This window comes from Terrapene carolina, unplaced genomic scaffold (genome assembly GCF_002925995.2).
Source record: "Terrapene carolina triunguis isolate 2854851 unplaced genomic scaffold, T_m_triunguis-2.0 Scaffold85, whole genome shotgun sequence".
In the NCBI taxonomy this organism is placed as follows: Eukaryota; Metazoa; Chordata; order Testudines; family Emydidae; genus Terrapene; species Terrapene triunguis.
Window position 1 is genome coordinate 54,477,889 of NW_020664436.1, and position 13,876 is coordinate 54,491,764.

General features: G+C 39.3%; 1 protein-coding gene across 2 annotated transcripts in view; it reads right to left on the reverse strand.

The window, feature by feature from the left end:
* Positions 1-2,334: 2,334 nt before the first annotated feature.
* TMEM200A (transmembrane protein 200A) overlaps positions 2,335-13,876 on the reverse strand; it is a 69,372-nt gene continuing 57,830 nt past the window's right edge. Inside the window, exons 3-4 of one of the 2 annotated variants that reach the window (XM_024210785.3) lie at positions 7,604-7,682; positions 2,335-4,200 (exon numbers count right to left, since the gene is read on the reverse strand). In XM_024210785.3, the coding sequence (XP_024066553.2) occupies positions 2,709-4,184 (1,476 nt within the window). In that variant the 5' untranslated portion in view covers positions 4,185-4,200; positions 7,604-7,682 and the 3' untranslated portion in view covers positions 2,335-2,708. The remainder of the gene's footprint in view (positions 4,201-7,603; positions 7,683-13,876) is intronic. The other variant, XM_024210784.3, reaches the window with a different exon arrangement.

The following is a 13,876-nucleotide window of genomic DNA, read 5'->3' on the forward strand; positions in this document are numbered from 1 at the left end:
CCCCTTGTGGGTGTTTGTGGACTGCCAGGTATTTGCCTGGCCTCTGTGGTCTGGGCTTCGATAGCTCCCGGACAGAAGCTTGCAACAATCTCTCTCCTCCCCGGCGGGACTGAGCTTAGCTGCTCCATTTTATAGTGTGGTTCCAGTTGGAGTATGCCCAGCAGGAGTGAGGGGGAATGGCTTCCTCAGCACCCTGTATAGGGTTAACCCCTTCCTGTGGTCACAAGAGGTCAATATCAACTCCCTCTATAATACTCTGATTTCTGTTGGGCCAGATTGTGATACATGGATTTGTATTATACAATGCCTTATTCCTCTAGCAGTATTACTGAGTCCAATGGCATTGCTTGAGAAAAAAGGTACCTGCTGACCTTCAGTTTTGGGCACCCAGGGCATGATCCTAAGCCAATGAACTCAACTGAAAGACTCCCATTGACTTCAATGGGTTTTTGGCTCAGTCCCCCATAGAATGTAATAGATTTCTCTGCAAAGACAGTTAAGTACCTTACTCGCCATTGAGCCTGATAATTTTATTCTTGGAATTTATAATGTGGAATTCAACTTTACTTACCTATTCGTTATTATATTTACTCCTTTGTAAAGCACTTTAAGATCCATGGAGGAAAAGCACTATATAAGAGGAAGGTGGTAGTATTATTATTATTAATAATATTTAATGGCAATAGCAAAGTAATCAGCACCTTACTTGCACCTACAGTGAGGATCAGCCTCTTTTTCCCTCCTTCCAGGTGACACCAACATTGCTTTATGGGTTAGTCAACGGGGAACTCTGAGTAGATTGGCTGTCACTCTGGCCAAGACTTGACACAATAGAAAACCTTCAGAATGTGGAAAGTACTGGAATAGGCTTCTATAATAGTACGTGGATGGCTGAACTAAAGTGTTCCAAATGCTATCCTGATATGTGCACATCTGGCTGTCAGGCAAAAAGAAATCAAGGGGAGGCACAGGCAAATATCCAGTAATGGACCAATATGTCTGACAAATGTAATGTATGATATTCCTAGATATGGAGAAATCCTATATATGGAGGGGGGGGAAAACAGTCTTACCGTAGACATAGATATACATTTTATTTTATTTCAAAAAATAGCAAATGTATTAAGAACACGAACCAGAAAGTTATTAAAAGCTTCATAGCAAAATATTTAGCCAACTCTGTTACAATATATAGGCTTGAGATTCTAACAAGTAACACTATGCCTCAATTCACTGAGCAAGTAATGGAGCTGGAAATTAAAAAAAGAAATATTTCTGTCTTTCATCTTTCATGATCAACTGAAGTACAACAACATTCCAACTTTTGATTCTTTTTTGGGGAAAGCCTTAAAAAAAACAAAACACAATTCCTGAGTATTTAGGTTAAGTGAAAATATCAAACACCTGTTAAAGATGACCAGTTAAGGCCCCAATACTGCTTGGTGAATGGTGGAAGGAGTTCTCAAGTGTGGTTGTCAAGACAGGATCAAGGCCTAAATGGCTTAATGGAATAAATGAAAACTTTTTAGTAGAGTCATTCGTATTAACTTTCTTAGCCTACATGCAACTGTGAAGTTTGCTTTGCTGAGAGAAACCTTTTAGTCTTAAACATCAATCCTTTGCAAAAGCTTTCTATGCAATTTATCACAGCTAAACCTCCCCTGAGCCATCAAGCTATAATTATGCAAAATATACAAGTTTAAAATTTAGCCAATTGGGCTTTCACATTAACATTAGTATAAATATTGAATTGTAGTTTGTTGTTTCAATTTTTTCAAACATAGCAATCCTGTTATTTAAGATTTGGCTACTATAAACACTATATATAATATATTTAATTATTCTCTTTAGATTTTTGTCACAATATCATACTGTACATCAATTCTAAAATCCTGTTATTCATCATGTTCATATCTTTTTAATTAATTTTGTACATTTTATTTGTAAAGCTGTTGCCAATTAATGCACTTTGGATAACTAATCCCAGAAAAATCTGCAAATTTCTAAGCCATGGTTATTCTACATATGATTTTCTTGAATTGCAGTACTAAATTATAGTGGATATAGAAAGTTATCACATAAAGCATAGTTAACTAGAATTCACAACACTGGTATTCAACTTGACCATTTACAGTGAGTTCACAAAAATGGTTTTAATCTGCCCAATTTTCTTCTACCCTCCCTCCCCAACATGTAAACACAATGACATTCTAGGATTGCAGTTACCAAGATGTATCATATGTAAAAGAAAATATCTAGAATGTGTGTTTGGATTTGGCAATTCCAGTAGATACTGCTACTCACTTTCCATCCTAGACTGGATGCAACATTCTAACAATGATGCTATCACTAAAAAAAACAAACTAGAAGCTTATGGGAGCTCCAGTTCTGATGCAGGTTTCTTGACTTTTAGTAATGAAAGGTCATGTGCTTATATAGAAACAAAAGAGCAATAGATTGGAGAATATGGGACCTGTGGCACGAACATATATTTGAATGGTGATAATATACAGTATTGCAGTTGTATGTTACTAACACATGAAACTCTTGGCATTACAGAGATGATGATCTCTGTTCACACAAGCCAATCTGAATGTGCCATAAGCATTTGGTAAAAACAGGCTTGTGCCAGTTTCACTGAAAAAGAAACACTTGTCAAAATATTTTTAAAAATACTGTATGATGTCTTGTAAATTGTCATTTAAATATTAAAATCTTGTTTCTGAAGTTCCCCGCTTTAGGTTGTTACTCAAAAACTCATCATGTTCAAAACTCAAATTATTATGAGATCTTGATATCATAAGAAGCTTTTCCTTATTAGTAAAGTCCTTTTTAACTGTGGCTTGTGGTACAAGTAACCTATCCATTGGGTCCTCTTTGTTTTCTAGTTTCATGTATCCTTTACTGTTGCTTCGATCCAATCTGGGCCAGCTGGGGTGTTTTCTTTGTTCAGCTTGGACAGTGAGTGTAGACGGACCCCTCTCTAAATCCAAGGATTTTGAATGTGCAGACAGAAGATGCAAAGATGCGTTGGACCCAAATTGTTTTCTGGCAGCACCAGGTGATAAAAGTTTTCCAGTGCTTGGTCCAAGAGTCATAGAAGATTTGAACTGACTGGATGGAGATTCTACAAATGAATTATTTCGGGGTAGCATTGCACTGGCAGGTTTGTAGGATTCATTGGTATCAGTTAATGGAATGGCTAGAGAGTCCATTGACAAATTTCTAGACTGGCTTCTAGTGATCTCAGAATCCTCAGTGATATTGTCTATACTAGGTTCATCAATAACACAGTTATTTAGTTTAATTACAGGCAGTGTGAAAGCACTAATGGAGGATGATACAATTGACTTCGTTTCACACTTTATAGAGCTACTGTTTTTGTCATCCATTGCTTTGCTAGTGTGAGGGTAGAGTCCAAAGACAGAGCCAGAATGCTCAGTCAGCAAAGGTGGTAGAAGGTTAGAAGTGTTCTTGTCTTCATTTATGGCAACTTCATCTTCTTCAGCTGAACTATCTATTCGAAAGTTACTCCTGAAGCCAGAGAAAGGTGCAATTGTGTTTGCAGCCAACCGCGATGCACATGAGTTCCCACTATGCTTGAATTCACTTTCCCCCAATAAACCAGTATAAGCGCCATTCAACTGCTTTTGTTCCTTGATTCTCAGACTGTGCATGTCTATTACAGTGGAGTATAGGTCTCTCATATGTATGATTTTTGTTTCCTTGTCACGATTTTCATGTAGGATGGCATTTGCACAAATAAAAATAAAGATTCCAATGCCCATAGTAAAGGGGCCCAACATTTTCATCTTATCTGAGTGTAAATGTTGTTCAAAGAAACGAAATATAACTCCACCTTGGTTTGTTATGACCTGGGTTTCATTTAAGGCTAGACTAGCTTCAGGACTTAAAAATTGTTCCTTTTGTGGCCAGTATCCAAGGATAGCCATTGCAATTCCCATGAATGAGATGAGCACTCCCAAAACAAGAAAGAATCCTGACGGAGAGTAAAGTCGGATTTTGCCCCTGACAATTACTACATCAGCCCTGGGCCGGCGTCTGACTGGCTTTTTCTCTTCAGAAGTTGATGATGTGGCAAGATTTAGTTGATGCTGAGATCTGGCAGAGTCTTGCCTCTTTAAGGCTGCCAGCCCTGTTATTACTCCACCAGTTGCTATCATAGTTCTATATTCTGCCCTGGAAAAGAAAACAAATACTAATATAAGTAATTTCAATACAATATACATATACATTTGTTAATCAGACATTAACTTTTTATTAAAATAAATATTACTTTAAAAAGCCATTACATTTTAACAGCTCTTTATAAATGGCAACTTTCACATGTACATGGAATTTGAGAAAACTGTAACTTGTTTTTTGAACACAGTAAAGCTAGGTAATATATATAGCTTAATTGATAGAAATATAGTGGAAAACTAATAAGATGGCTCATGGTGAGTTATCAGGAGTATATCAAATGAAATTATTGAAAATGCATAATATATGGCATCATTCAGAACTGGTCTCCACCAAAGCAATCGACTTTATCTCATACAGTTTTCATACGGGTGTTAGACAATCTTGAAGTTTTAGCTAAAAAAGCTTTTAAAAGCTGTGAAACAATTACAGTTAGTGTGAATATTAATTGTATTGAATATCACCTTTAGGACAATGATTTTCTCATAGATTTTAGTGTATTTTTAAAAATACATTCTATTATTATTACTACTACTACATTATTAAGTTTATTAATACTAGATTTTAATTCCCAATTACAGGATCATTTTTGCCTTTTCCTAATAATGCTTGCCTTATCCACATGGCAATCCTAAGGTTTTTCATTGTTTGTTTTCTTTGATTTTTCATGGAGCACAAGGCACCATGGTTTAGTTTACATCCTTCTTTCTGAATCAGCATCATCTAGTTGTCTGAAGTAAGTTTTTCCCCTTAGGTTCACCTGTATGCCCAGGTGTCTATAAATAATGTAGGAAACTTCAACAAATACTGTTTTAAAAAAACTATCAGGAGAAATGTGCACAGCTGTAGAAATAGTGCTTGTCAGATCATTACATTTGAGAGTGGCCAAGAAAGTACCCATCCAACAAAATACAGGGAAATAAAACTTTATTTTGTACAAAATCTTTCAGAATGCTTTCCCGGGTTAAATAATACATCAAAGAATGTTAACAAATAAGAGAGAGGATGAGTAACTGAAAGATACGAGACAGGGAGTACAGAAATGGTGCTCAGGTGAAATGGAGACCTGATTAGGCTGAGATACACAGGAAGATAGTTTTAAATGGCTGTAGAGGAGAAGGCTCTTGCTTCAAGAGTGATGAGATTTTGTGAACAGACAAAGAAAAGGCTGAGTGACAGAGGGGAATAAAGAAAGATAAGATCTGTGATCTATAGACCCATGGAGTTAGAAGGGACCACAAGGATCATCCAACCCCTCCAACACCTCCACCCCCCACCAAGACGCAGGATTTGTTTGTGTTTAACCATCCAAGACAGATGACTATCCAGCCTCCTTTTGAAAATTTCCAGTGAAGGAGCTTCCATGACCCCCATAAGCAGTCTGTTCCATTGTCCGTCTGTTCTTAGTTAGGAAGTTTTTCCTGAGATTTAATCTAAATTATGGTTGTTTTTAAATATAAGAGGGCAGGTTCTGCCCTTGGACTCATGCATACAACACCCTTTGGCTTAAATATGTGCACATCTAAGGACAGAATTGGCCCAACATGGTAACAGTCAACATTACCACGACATGAATGGTGAACAGGTAGAACTGTTTGAGAATGGGAGCAAGGTGGCAGCACTTCTCCAGAAGAAATGTGTCCAGTGTTCATTATTAATTGTTCAGACATTGCTTAGTGAGTGGAGAGACATCCTAAGCTACCTAACTGCTTCATTCTATTAAGGAATAGATAGCTTCCATGAAAAGTCTCAGAGTTTTGCCTGAGTAAAGATTGCTAGCTTGGGTACACAGAGTACTTTATGAATTTTGGAGAACAAAAATCACAATCAGATGTCAAAAGTTTTTTGAATAAAACTTCAGTAGGAATTAGGTACCTAAGTCTCTAAGGCTAGGTCTACACTACGGGGGGGGGGGGGGAGGAGCCGACCTAAGATACGCAACTTCAGCTGAAGTTCCGTATTTTAGGTCGACTTACCTGACTGTGAGGACGGCGGCGAGTCGACTGCTGCCGCGCCACCATCGACTCCGCTTCCGCCTCTTGCCGCGGTGGATTTCCGGAGTCGACGGCAGAGCCATCAGGGATCGATTTTATCGCGTCTTCTCTAGACGCGATAAGTTGATCCCCAATAGATTGATTGCTACCCGCTGATCCAGCGGGTAGTGAAGACGTGCCTTTAGACTCCTTTAAGAATTCCTGCCCCTGTAATTAAACTGGAGCTGCATTTCAGTGCTATTTTGGTAACTTCAGTGTGTTACTGCCATGTGGTCTCTTGCATGCTTCAGAAAGGATACAGTCTAAAAATATGTGTCATTTTAAAAACTCCAGAATGGAGAGTAAAAATAACTGAGTATTTAAGGTTCAGATTTTTTTTAAAAAGATAAATGAAAACAAAATTTGCCCATACGCATATGTGCTTACGAGGTTTGTGCCAAAACACAATCAAACATCAAGATGACTCTCTCAATTTTTGTAAAACATTGTTTTGGATTCCAGACAAAAATAAACAGGACCTAGTCTGTGGAAAATGTTTTCTTTTGTTAGGGTTCAATTTAAACGTAATCAGGGCTGGCGCAACCCATTAGGCGACCTAGGTGGTCACCTAGAGCACTACAATTTGGGGGGTAGCGACCGTGGCGGTATTTTGGCGGCGGGACCTTCCGCTGCCTCTGTGGGGGGCGGCATTTCGGGGCGGGACCTTCCGCCGCGTAGGGCGGCAGAAAAGCGGCGACACTCCTAAACGTAATTAGTTTTTCTATAAAGTAAACGAAGAGAAGCATGCCATAACAGTACTAATATTGACAGATAAAACTAACCTCAGCATGTTAGCCTATTATCCTTCTCCAGGTCCTAGACATTTAGAATGGGATTTTTTTAAAAACACAAACTCAGGAGCACAAGTCCCCCATTTCCTTTGGAGACACAGTCATTACGTGCTTCTGAAAATCCCACACTTAAATGTCCCCAGTTTTATAGAAAATGCTTCCCATTTGCAGACTTCACAAAGGTTGCAGAAGAAAAGCATCTACTGTTCATTATTAATTGTTCAGCAATAGCTTAGCTGATGGAGAGAAAGAGAGACATTCTAAGTACCTGATTCCTTAAAGAATATAAGGACAGATTACTCCCTCTCCCTCTGGGAAAACCTGTAGTAGGAGGGGGCTGCAGGACTGGAAAAGTCTTTTTGCCTGAGTAACAGTTGAAAACAAAGACTACATTCCCTTATCTTTCCTATTTCCTGACCTCACTCTCACTGTAGAATTATTTCTAAATTCATTGCCAGAAAAATCTCTCTCCCCCTGCCTTCCCCCCTCCCGTTCCCTCCTCCACCGCCAGGTTTGGCAAAGATTTAAGCTTCACCTTGGTGCTAACAGAAATGGCTAGATGCTGATCTCACTTACCTCCATGTAAATCTGAAGTAACTGCACAGAAATCAATGTAATCACTATGGACTTAGATTGGCAGGAGATCAAAACCTGTCTTTATAAGAAAGGATAGCAATTAAACCTTACATAGCAATGCTCCAATACGTTGCATCTTTGTTTATGGCACAATGTTGTATTTACTTATTAGAATGCATTTTAACATTAGGAAGCTTTTTACAAACAATATTATATTAATGTTAAAGAGGAATTACAGATAACTCCAGTGTACCTCTATATTCAGTTTGACTGAAAAGAAATCTCTGAATCCACACATCTGAACAAGCAAATCTTAAGAGATTTTGACTCAGAGCTGAAGTGGAGTATGTTAAAAGTTTCAATTCAATCTGTTATTTTGGTGGCATTCTGAGTGACATTACAGCCCTGCTATAAAATGGATCAGATAATGATGCAATGGATCAGAAGGAGAAAGAGAGGGGCAGATTTATATTAATTATTATTAATCATTTGTATTACCATAGCACCTTGGAGCCCCAGGCCTAGCTCAGGGACCCATTGTGTTAGGTGTTGTACAAACACGGAACAAAAAGATGGCCCCTGTGCCAAGGAGCTTACAATCTAAGTATCAGACAAGAGACAGCAGGTGGATTAAGACAGAGAGGAGTACAAGGAAACAATGAGACAATACTGTTTAGCATGATAGTCAGTGGTCGCAGCACACTTTTGGCCTAATTCATTTTATAAAACATAACATCTTCATCCTGCTGGTGCAAAAGCACCAGTCACCGTCCAGCTTTTAAAGAACAAAGATTTTTTTAAACTTCTGACCTTCCAACTTGTAGTTGTACTAGTTTTCATGCAACAAAAATGTCAGCTCCAAAGACAGTTTAGTGATTCAGCCAGGAAAGAGAGAATGCTCCAGATTCCCTCTCTATTAAGGCCATTTTGCACTGTGCTACTGCTGCAGGAAGGAACTCAAATGTGAAATTGCAGAACTGTATTCTGTAACCTCTTATTTAAATCAGCTTCTATACCAGATGACTGGAGGATGGCTAATGTGACCCATTTTTTTAAAAGGGCTCCAGAGGTGATCCCAGCAATTACAGGCCCGTAAGCCTGACTTCAGTACCAGGCAAACTGGTTGAAACTATAATAAAGAACAATATTGTCAGACATATAGATGAACATAATTTGTTGAGGAAGAGTCAACATAGTTTTAGTAAAGAGAAATCATGTCTCACCAATCTACTAGAATTCTTTGAGGGGGTCAACAAGCATGTGGACAAAGGGGATCCAGCGGATATAGTGTACTTAGATTTTCAGAAAGCCTTTGACAAGGTCCCTCACCAAAGGCTCTTACGCAAAGTAAGCTGCCACGGGATAAGAGGGAAGGTCCTCTCATGGATTGGTAACTGGTTAAAAAGATAGGAAACAAAAGGGTAGGTATAAATGGTCAGTTTTCAGAATGGAGAGAGGTAAATAGTGGTGTCCCCCATGGGTCTGTTCTGGGACCAGTCCTATTCAGCATATTCATAAATGATCTGGAAAAAGAAGTAAACAGTGAGGTGGCAAAATTTGCAGATGATACAAAATTACTAAAGATAGTTAAGATCCAGGCAGACTGCGAAGAGCTAGGGAAAGGATCTCTCAAAACTGGGTGACTGGGCAGCAAAATGGCAGATGAAATTTAATGTTGATAAATGCAAAGTAATGCACATTGGAAAGCATAATCCCAACTATACATATAAAATGATGGGGTGTAAATTAGCTGTTCCCACTCAAGAAAGATCTTGGAATCATTTTGGATAGTTCTTGAAAACATCCACTCAATGTGCAGCAGCAGTCAAAAAAGCGAACAGAATGCTGGGAATAATTAATATAAATAAATAAATTAATATAAATATAAATCCATGGTAACGCCCACATCTTGCATACTGTGTGCAGATGTAGTCATCCCATCTCAAAAAAGATATATTGGAATTGGAAAAGGTTCAGAAAAGGTCAACAAAAATTATTAGAGGTATGGAACGGCTTTCCATATGAGGAGAGATTAATAAGACTGGGACTTTTCAGCTTGAAAAAGAGACGGCTAAGGGGAGATATGATTGAGGTCTATAAAATCATGACTGGTGTACAGAAAGTAGATAAGGAAGTGTTGTTTACTACTTCTCATAACACAAGAACTAGGGATCATAAAATTAAATTAATAGGCAGCAGGTTTAAAACAAATAAAAGGAAGTATTTCGTCACACAATGCACAGTCAACCTGTGGAACTCCTTACCAGGGGATGTTGTAAAGGCCAAGATCATAACAGGGTTCAAAAAAGAACTAGATAAATTCATAGAGGATAGGTCCATCAATGGCTATTAGCCAGGATGGGCAGGAATGGTGTCCCTAGCCTCTGTTTGCCATAAGCTGTGAATGGACGGGTGGGGATGGACCACTTGATGATTACCTGTTCTGTTCATTCCCTCTGGGGCACCTGGTATTGGCCACTGTTGGAAGACAGGATTCTGGGCTAGATGGACCTTTTGTCTGACCCAGTAGGGTCATTCTTATATTCTTTTGTGTTCCTAAAATTAGCCTAGTCAACCACAGGGGTGTCACTCCAATTTGGCAGGAATCTACAAGGGCACAGAGCTGGTGTATTAGCTCCTGCACCCTACTCTGTCTGCTGACAGCAAGGGAGCACAGCCAGAGCTTCTCTATCCCCAGTAATCTCTGGAGTCTGTATCAGCCCCTCAGAGCCTGTAACAATGTATGCCGGGCCCTTTAAGGTAGGCTTATGGCTCAGCACAATTCTGTTCCTCTGGCAAGGCTTCATAGAGATGTTGCCCAAAAATGTCGAATGGGAGTTATGGTGTACTTCATAGAGAGGAAGAAAGGAAGACCTGGTGAGTAGCAGCTACTGATGGGTCTCTCCAGTGAGGAGATGACTGGAGACTGGGTAGGGCCTGAAGAGAGCAGCCTGGGATGGACAGTGGGAAGAAGCCTGAGATTGGCTGAGGATGAGACCTAGAGGCATGCAGGGCAGTAAGGACCCTAGGGAGAATAAGTTGTCCATTTGGTGGTAAGGCCTGGACCCAGAACAGTGAGCCCTGCATCAAAGGATGAAGGATTGAACATGTCTAGACAATACTTCGTCCTGCCATGAGTGCAGGGGACTGGACTAGATGACCTCTTCAGGTCCCTTCCAGTTCTACGATTCTATGAGCTAGGAAGCAGGTGAAGGAAATAGCTCGGGGTAAAAGTAGTAGTATGGGTTTGGAACCTGGATTTGTACCTGCTTCTTGTATAGCGTTCCCAGGCTGGGGTTTCCCGAGAGGCTGGGAGGAATTCTCCCCTTTCACTTCCCTGCATCAAGTATGGGGGAAAAGTTGCTCAGACACTTGAGGGAGGGCTGTGGCTCAGAAAGGAACCAGAGAGAGAGAGAGAGAACGAACAGCTTGGAGAAGCCAGTTTGTTGTGGTCTGCCATTGGATGTTTGTTTACCCCAGAAGGGGTGGAGTTCTTCTAACTTAGTCAGATGGCTAAATCAAACTGCCCACAGGCTACTGGGGAAACTGAGGTAGCAATTGCACCCAATGATGGGTAGGTAAGCCCCAGCTATATGGCTATGGGCAGCCAGTGTAATTTAGTGCAGGGAAAACAGAATCACAAGAGTGCATACCCCAGTCCCTTCTGATTTGTATTGTGCGCTCTTCAGCCATAGCTCAGGATCTGGGCAAATTAACAGTCATGTAGGTCATTATTTCCATGATGCCAGCAAAGCATGAAGGGTTTTATTCCTGCAACAGTTGCTTAACAACTAATTAATTATAGGCTAAGCTTTCATCGAGTTCCTGCCAATATTTTAACAAGAGGCTCTGTCATAGAGTGAATGGCCCCTTTCAGAGGAATTGGGGTTGAGTGCCCCAGTGACTGATAAAACCTGATGGGCTTCCTGAAGGTTAAGAGAAACACACTAGAAGCAAGTACAAAATGCTTCCAATGGGCATAATTGAGCCAGGGTACTTTGTGACACAATATAAAGTAAAATACCAAGCAGAATCTGCAGTTGGAGACGGTGATTCCCAAAACCCAAGGAAAGCCTGGGAAGGGCTGAAAAGCTGTGCCCAGCATGGAAATGTGAAGACAGGACCTCAGGGGAAGAGAATGTGCCGAGTGAGACTGGGGCATGGGCAGCTTTATTTTGAATTTATTTTATGCTAATAAACCAGTCCCCAAGAAGGTCTTGTTTATTAACAGCTTCCCAAACAATGTATAGCAAGCCCTTCCCTTCCATCAGTCACAAAACACCTGTTCTGAGATGAATTCCAGGTATAAAACCCTCCTGCCTCTCCATCTTTGTTTGTTTTATAAAACACTTTTCTATTCTAAGGTGCTGTACTATACCAGCTGAGTTCATGTCTTGTTGATAGACTAGCTTCTAAAGGGGCAACAGCCTCAATGCACTATGTTTAGTCACAGTGATAGCTTGATAATAAAAAGTTGAGAACAGTAATCCTTCTAGAACTGTGCATAATGAACTTTTCTACCTTAAGAGGAGACAATATAATTACATGTACGTATACATAAATATACATACACACTGCTATGTGAGGATATAGTCTATGTCACAGAAGAGAGACAAGAAGCAAGACAAGAAGAGTGAGAAAATAAAAATGGCAAGAAATTCTATGGTATATGAGAAAAGGCTGCTTTACAAAGGGGCATAATAATAAAGCAGTTGTATTGTTTGAAAAGGAAAGAAGAATAAAAATGGCATGTGCGTACAGGCAAATAAACCCAATGGGGTTAGAATTTCTTGTGCTTGCTTATAATTGATTGAATTTCCACTTTATTTGAGAGCTGGCTGTGTAATTTCTTCTATTTACTTTGGTTTAGCTTAAGTAAGGTACTACCCAGTATGAATAAAGTGGCAAAATCTGGCTCTAAGCCATTTCAGCATTTTATTTTATGTAAAGTCATTGTTTCAATCAAAATCAGTATTGTGATCAGAAGCAGGTATTAGCTATTTGCCCAAATATATGTATTGAATATACCAGTTCATTCGTAGTTATCAGTCCTAATTTCTAGGAATTAGAAAAAAGTCCATGGCAAATTGAATCTCTAGATGAAACACGTACAGTATTTTTCATCTTTTATGTCATACGCTATATCTGCTTGTGATACAATTGAAAGAAAATCTGTGTGTTGAAAACTTTAGGAGCTCATTTTAATTTAAACTGCGTAGGTGAAGGATGTGGGTTTGTACATATTTATACGCATTTGTCTTTGTTCTGCTTTTGTCTTCTAGAGATTGAGAAATATGGGTAAGGAGCTTCTTCTAGAATTAGAAAAAGGATACTGGAAGATAATTCCGTAGCTCAGCATCTCTAAACCTAAAATCCCAAATATACAAAAAACTAATGGGAATTTAGATAGATGCTTACATGATACAGATGAGAGTGGAGATTAGACATCAACCATGTCATGAAATAAATATTTCAAAGGACTCTGACACTTCTGAGGTGTAGCATGTGGTGGTGCAGAATAGAAGGCTTACTCTCTGTGGTATAAAGCAAAGAAGAGGTTTGTATGACTTGGCATATGAGACTGGATATGAAGTCAGTGCATGGTTAAACACTCTGGGGCTCAGAGTGCCAGAAGTTGGATGAATGCAGTTTTCCCCCTAAAACTAAACAAAGAACAATGCCCAAAACACTCAGAAATAAATTTAGTTTATAAATATTGGGCTTATTTACTTGATCACTTAATCCTTGTCCCATTCACTTCTGTACACTGACCCAACGTTAAACAAATAAGGAGGTGTATTTAAGCCACAAACGTTTGTGGAGCATCTAAACTAGTATTTAGAGACATACTAGCTAACACCAATTAACTGGCAATCTTTTAACTTACGTTAAAATGAGCAAAAACTCTAGTCTAGACACAACATGTCCTTGTCTACACTGTATGCTAAATTAATCGTGTTAATTAACGTTCTAACAAAATGTAATTTCCCACTGCATACATACTCAGTGAGTGGCAGACAGAATAACAGGCACAAAATTTGCTCATGAAGAGATCCAAAGAGAGGGTTAAGGAATGTATACTGACAGATGTGAAATGTCTGCATAAACTGTGTGGTGCCTTTAGGGTGATCAGACATCCCGATAAAATCGGGACCGTCCCGATTTTGAGCTGTTTGTCCCGACCAGAGATCAGTCGGGACGCAATTTTTGTCCCGATATTTTGCGCCAGCTTTTTTTTTTTTTTCCTTTTCTTTTTTCTTTCTTTTTTTTTTT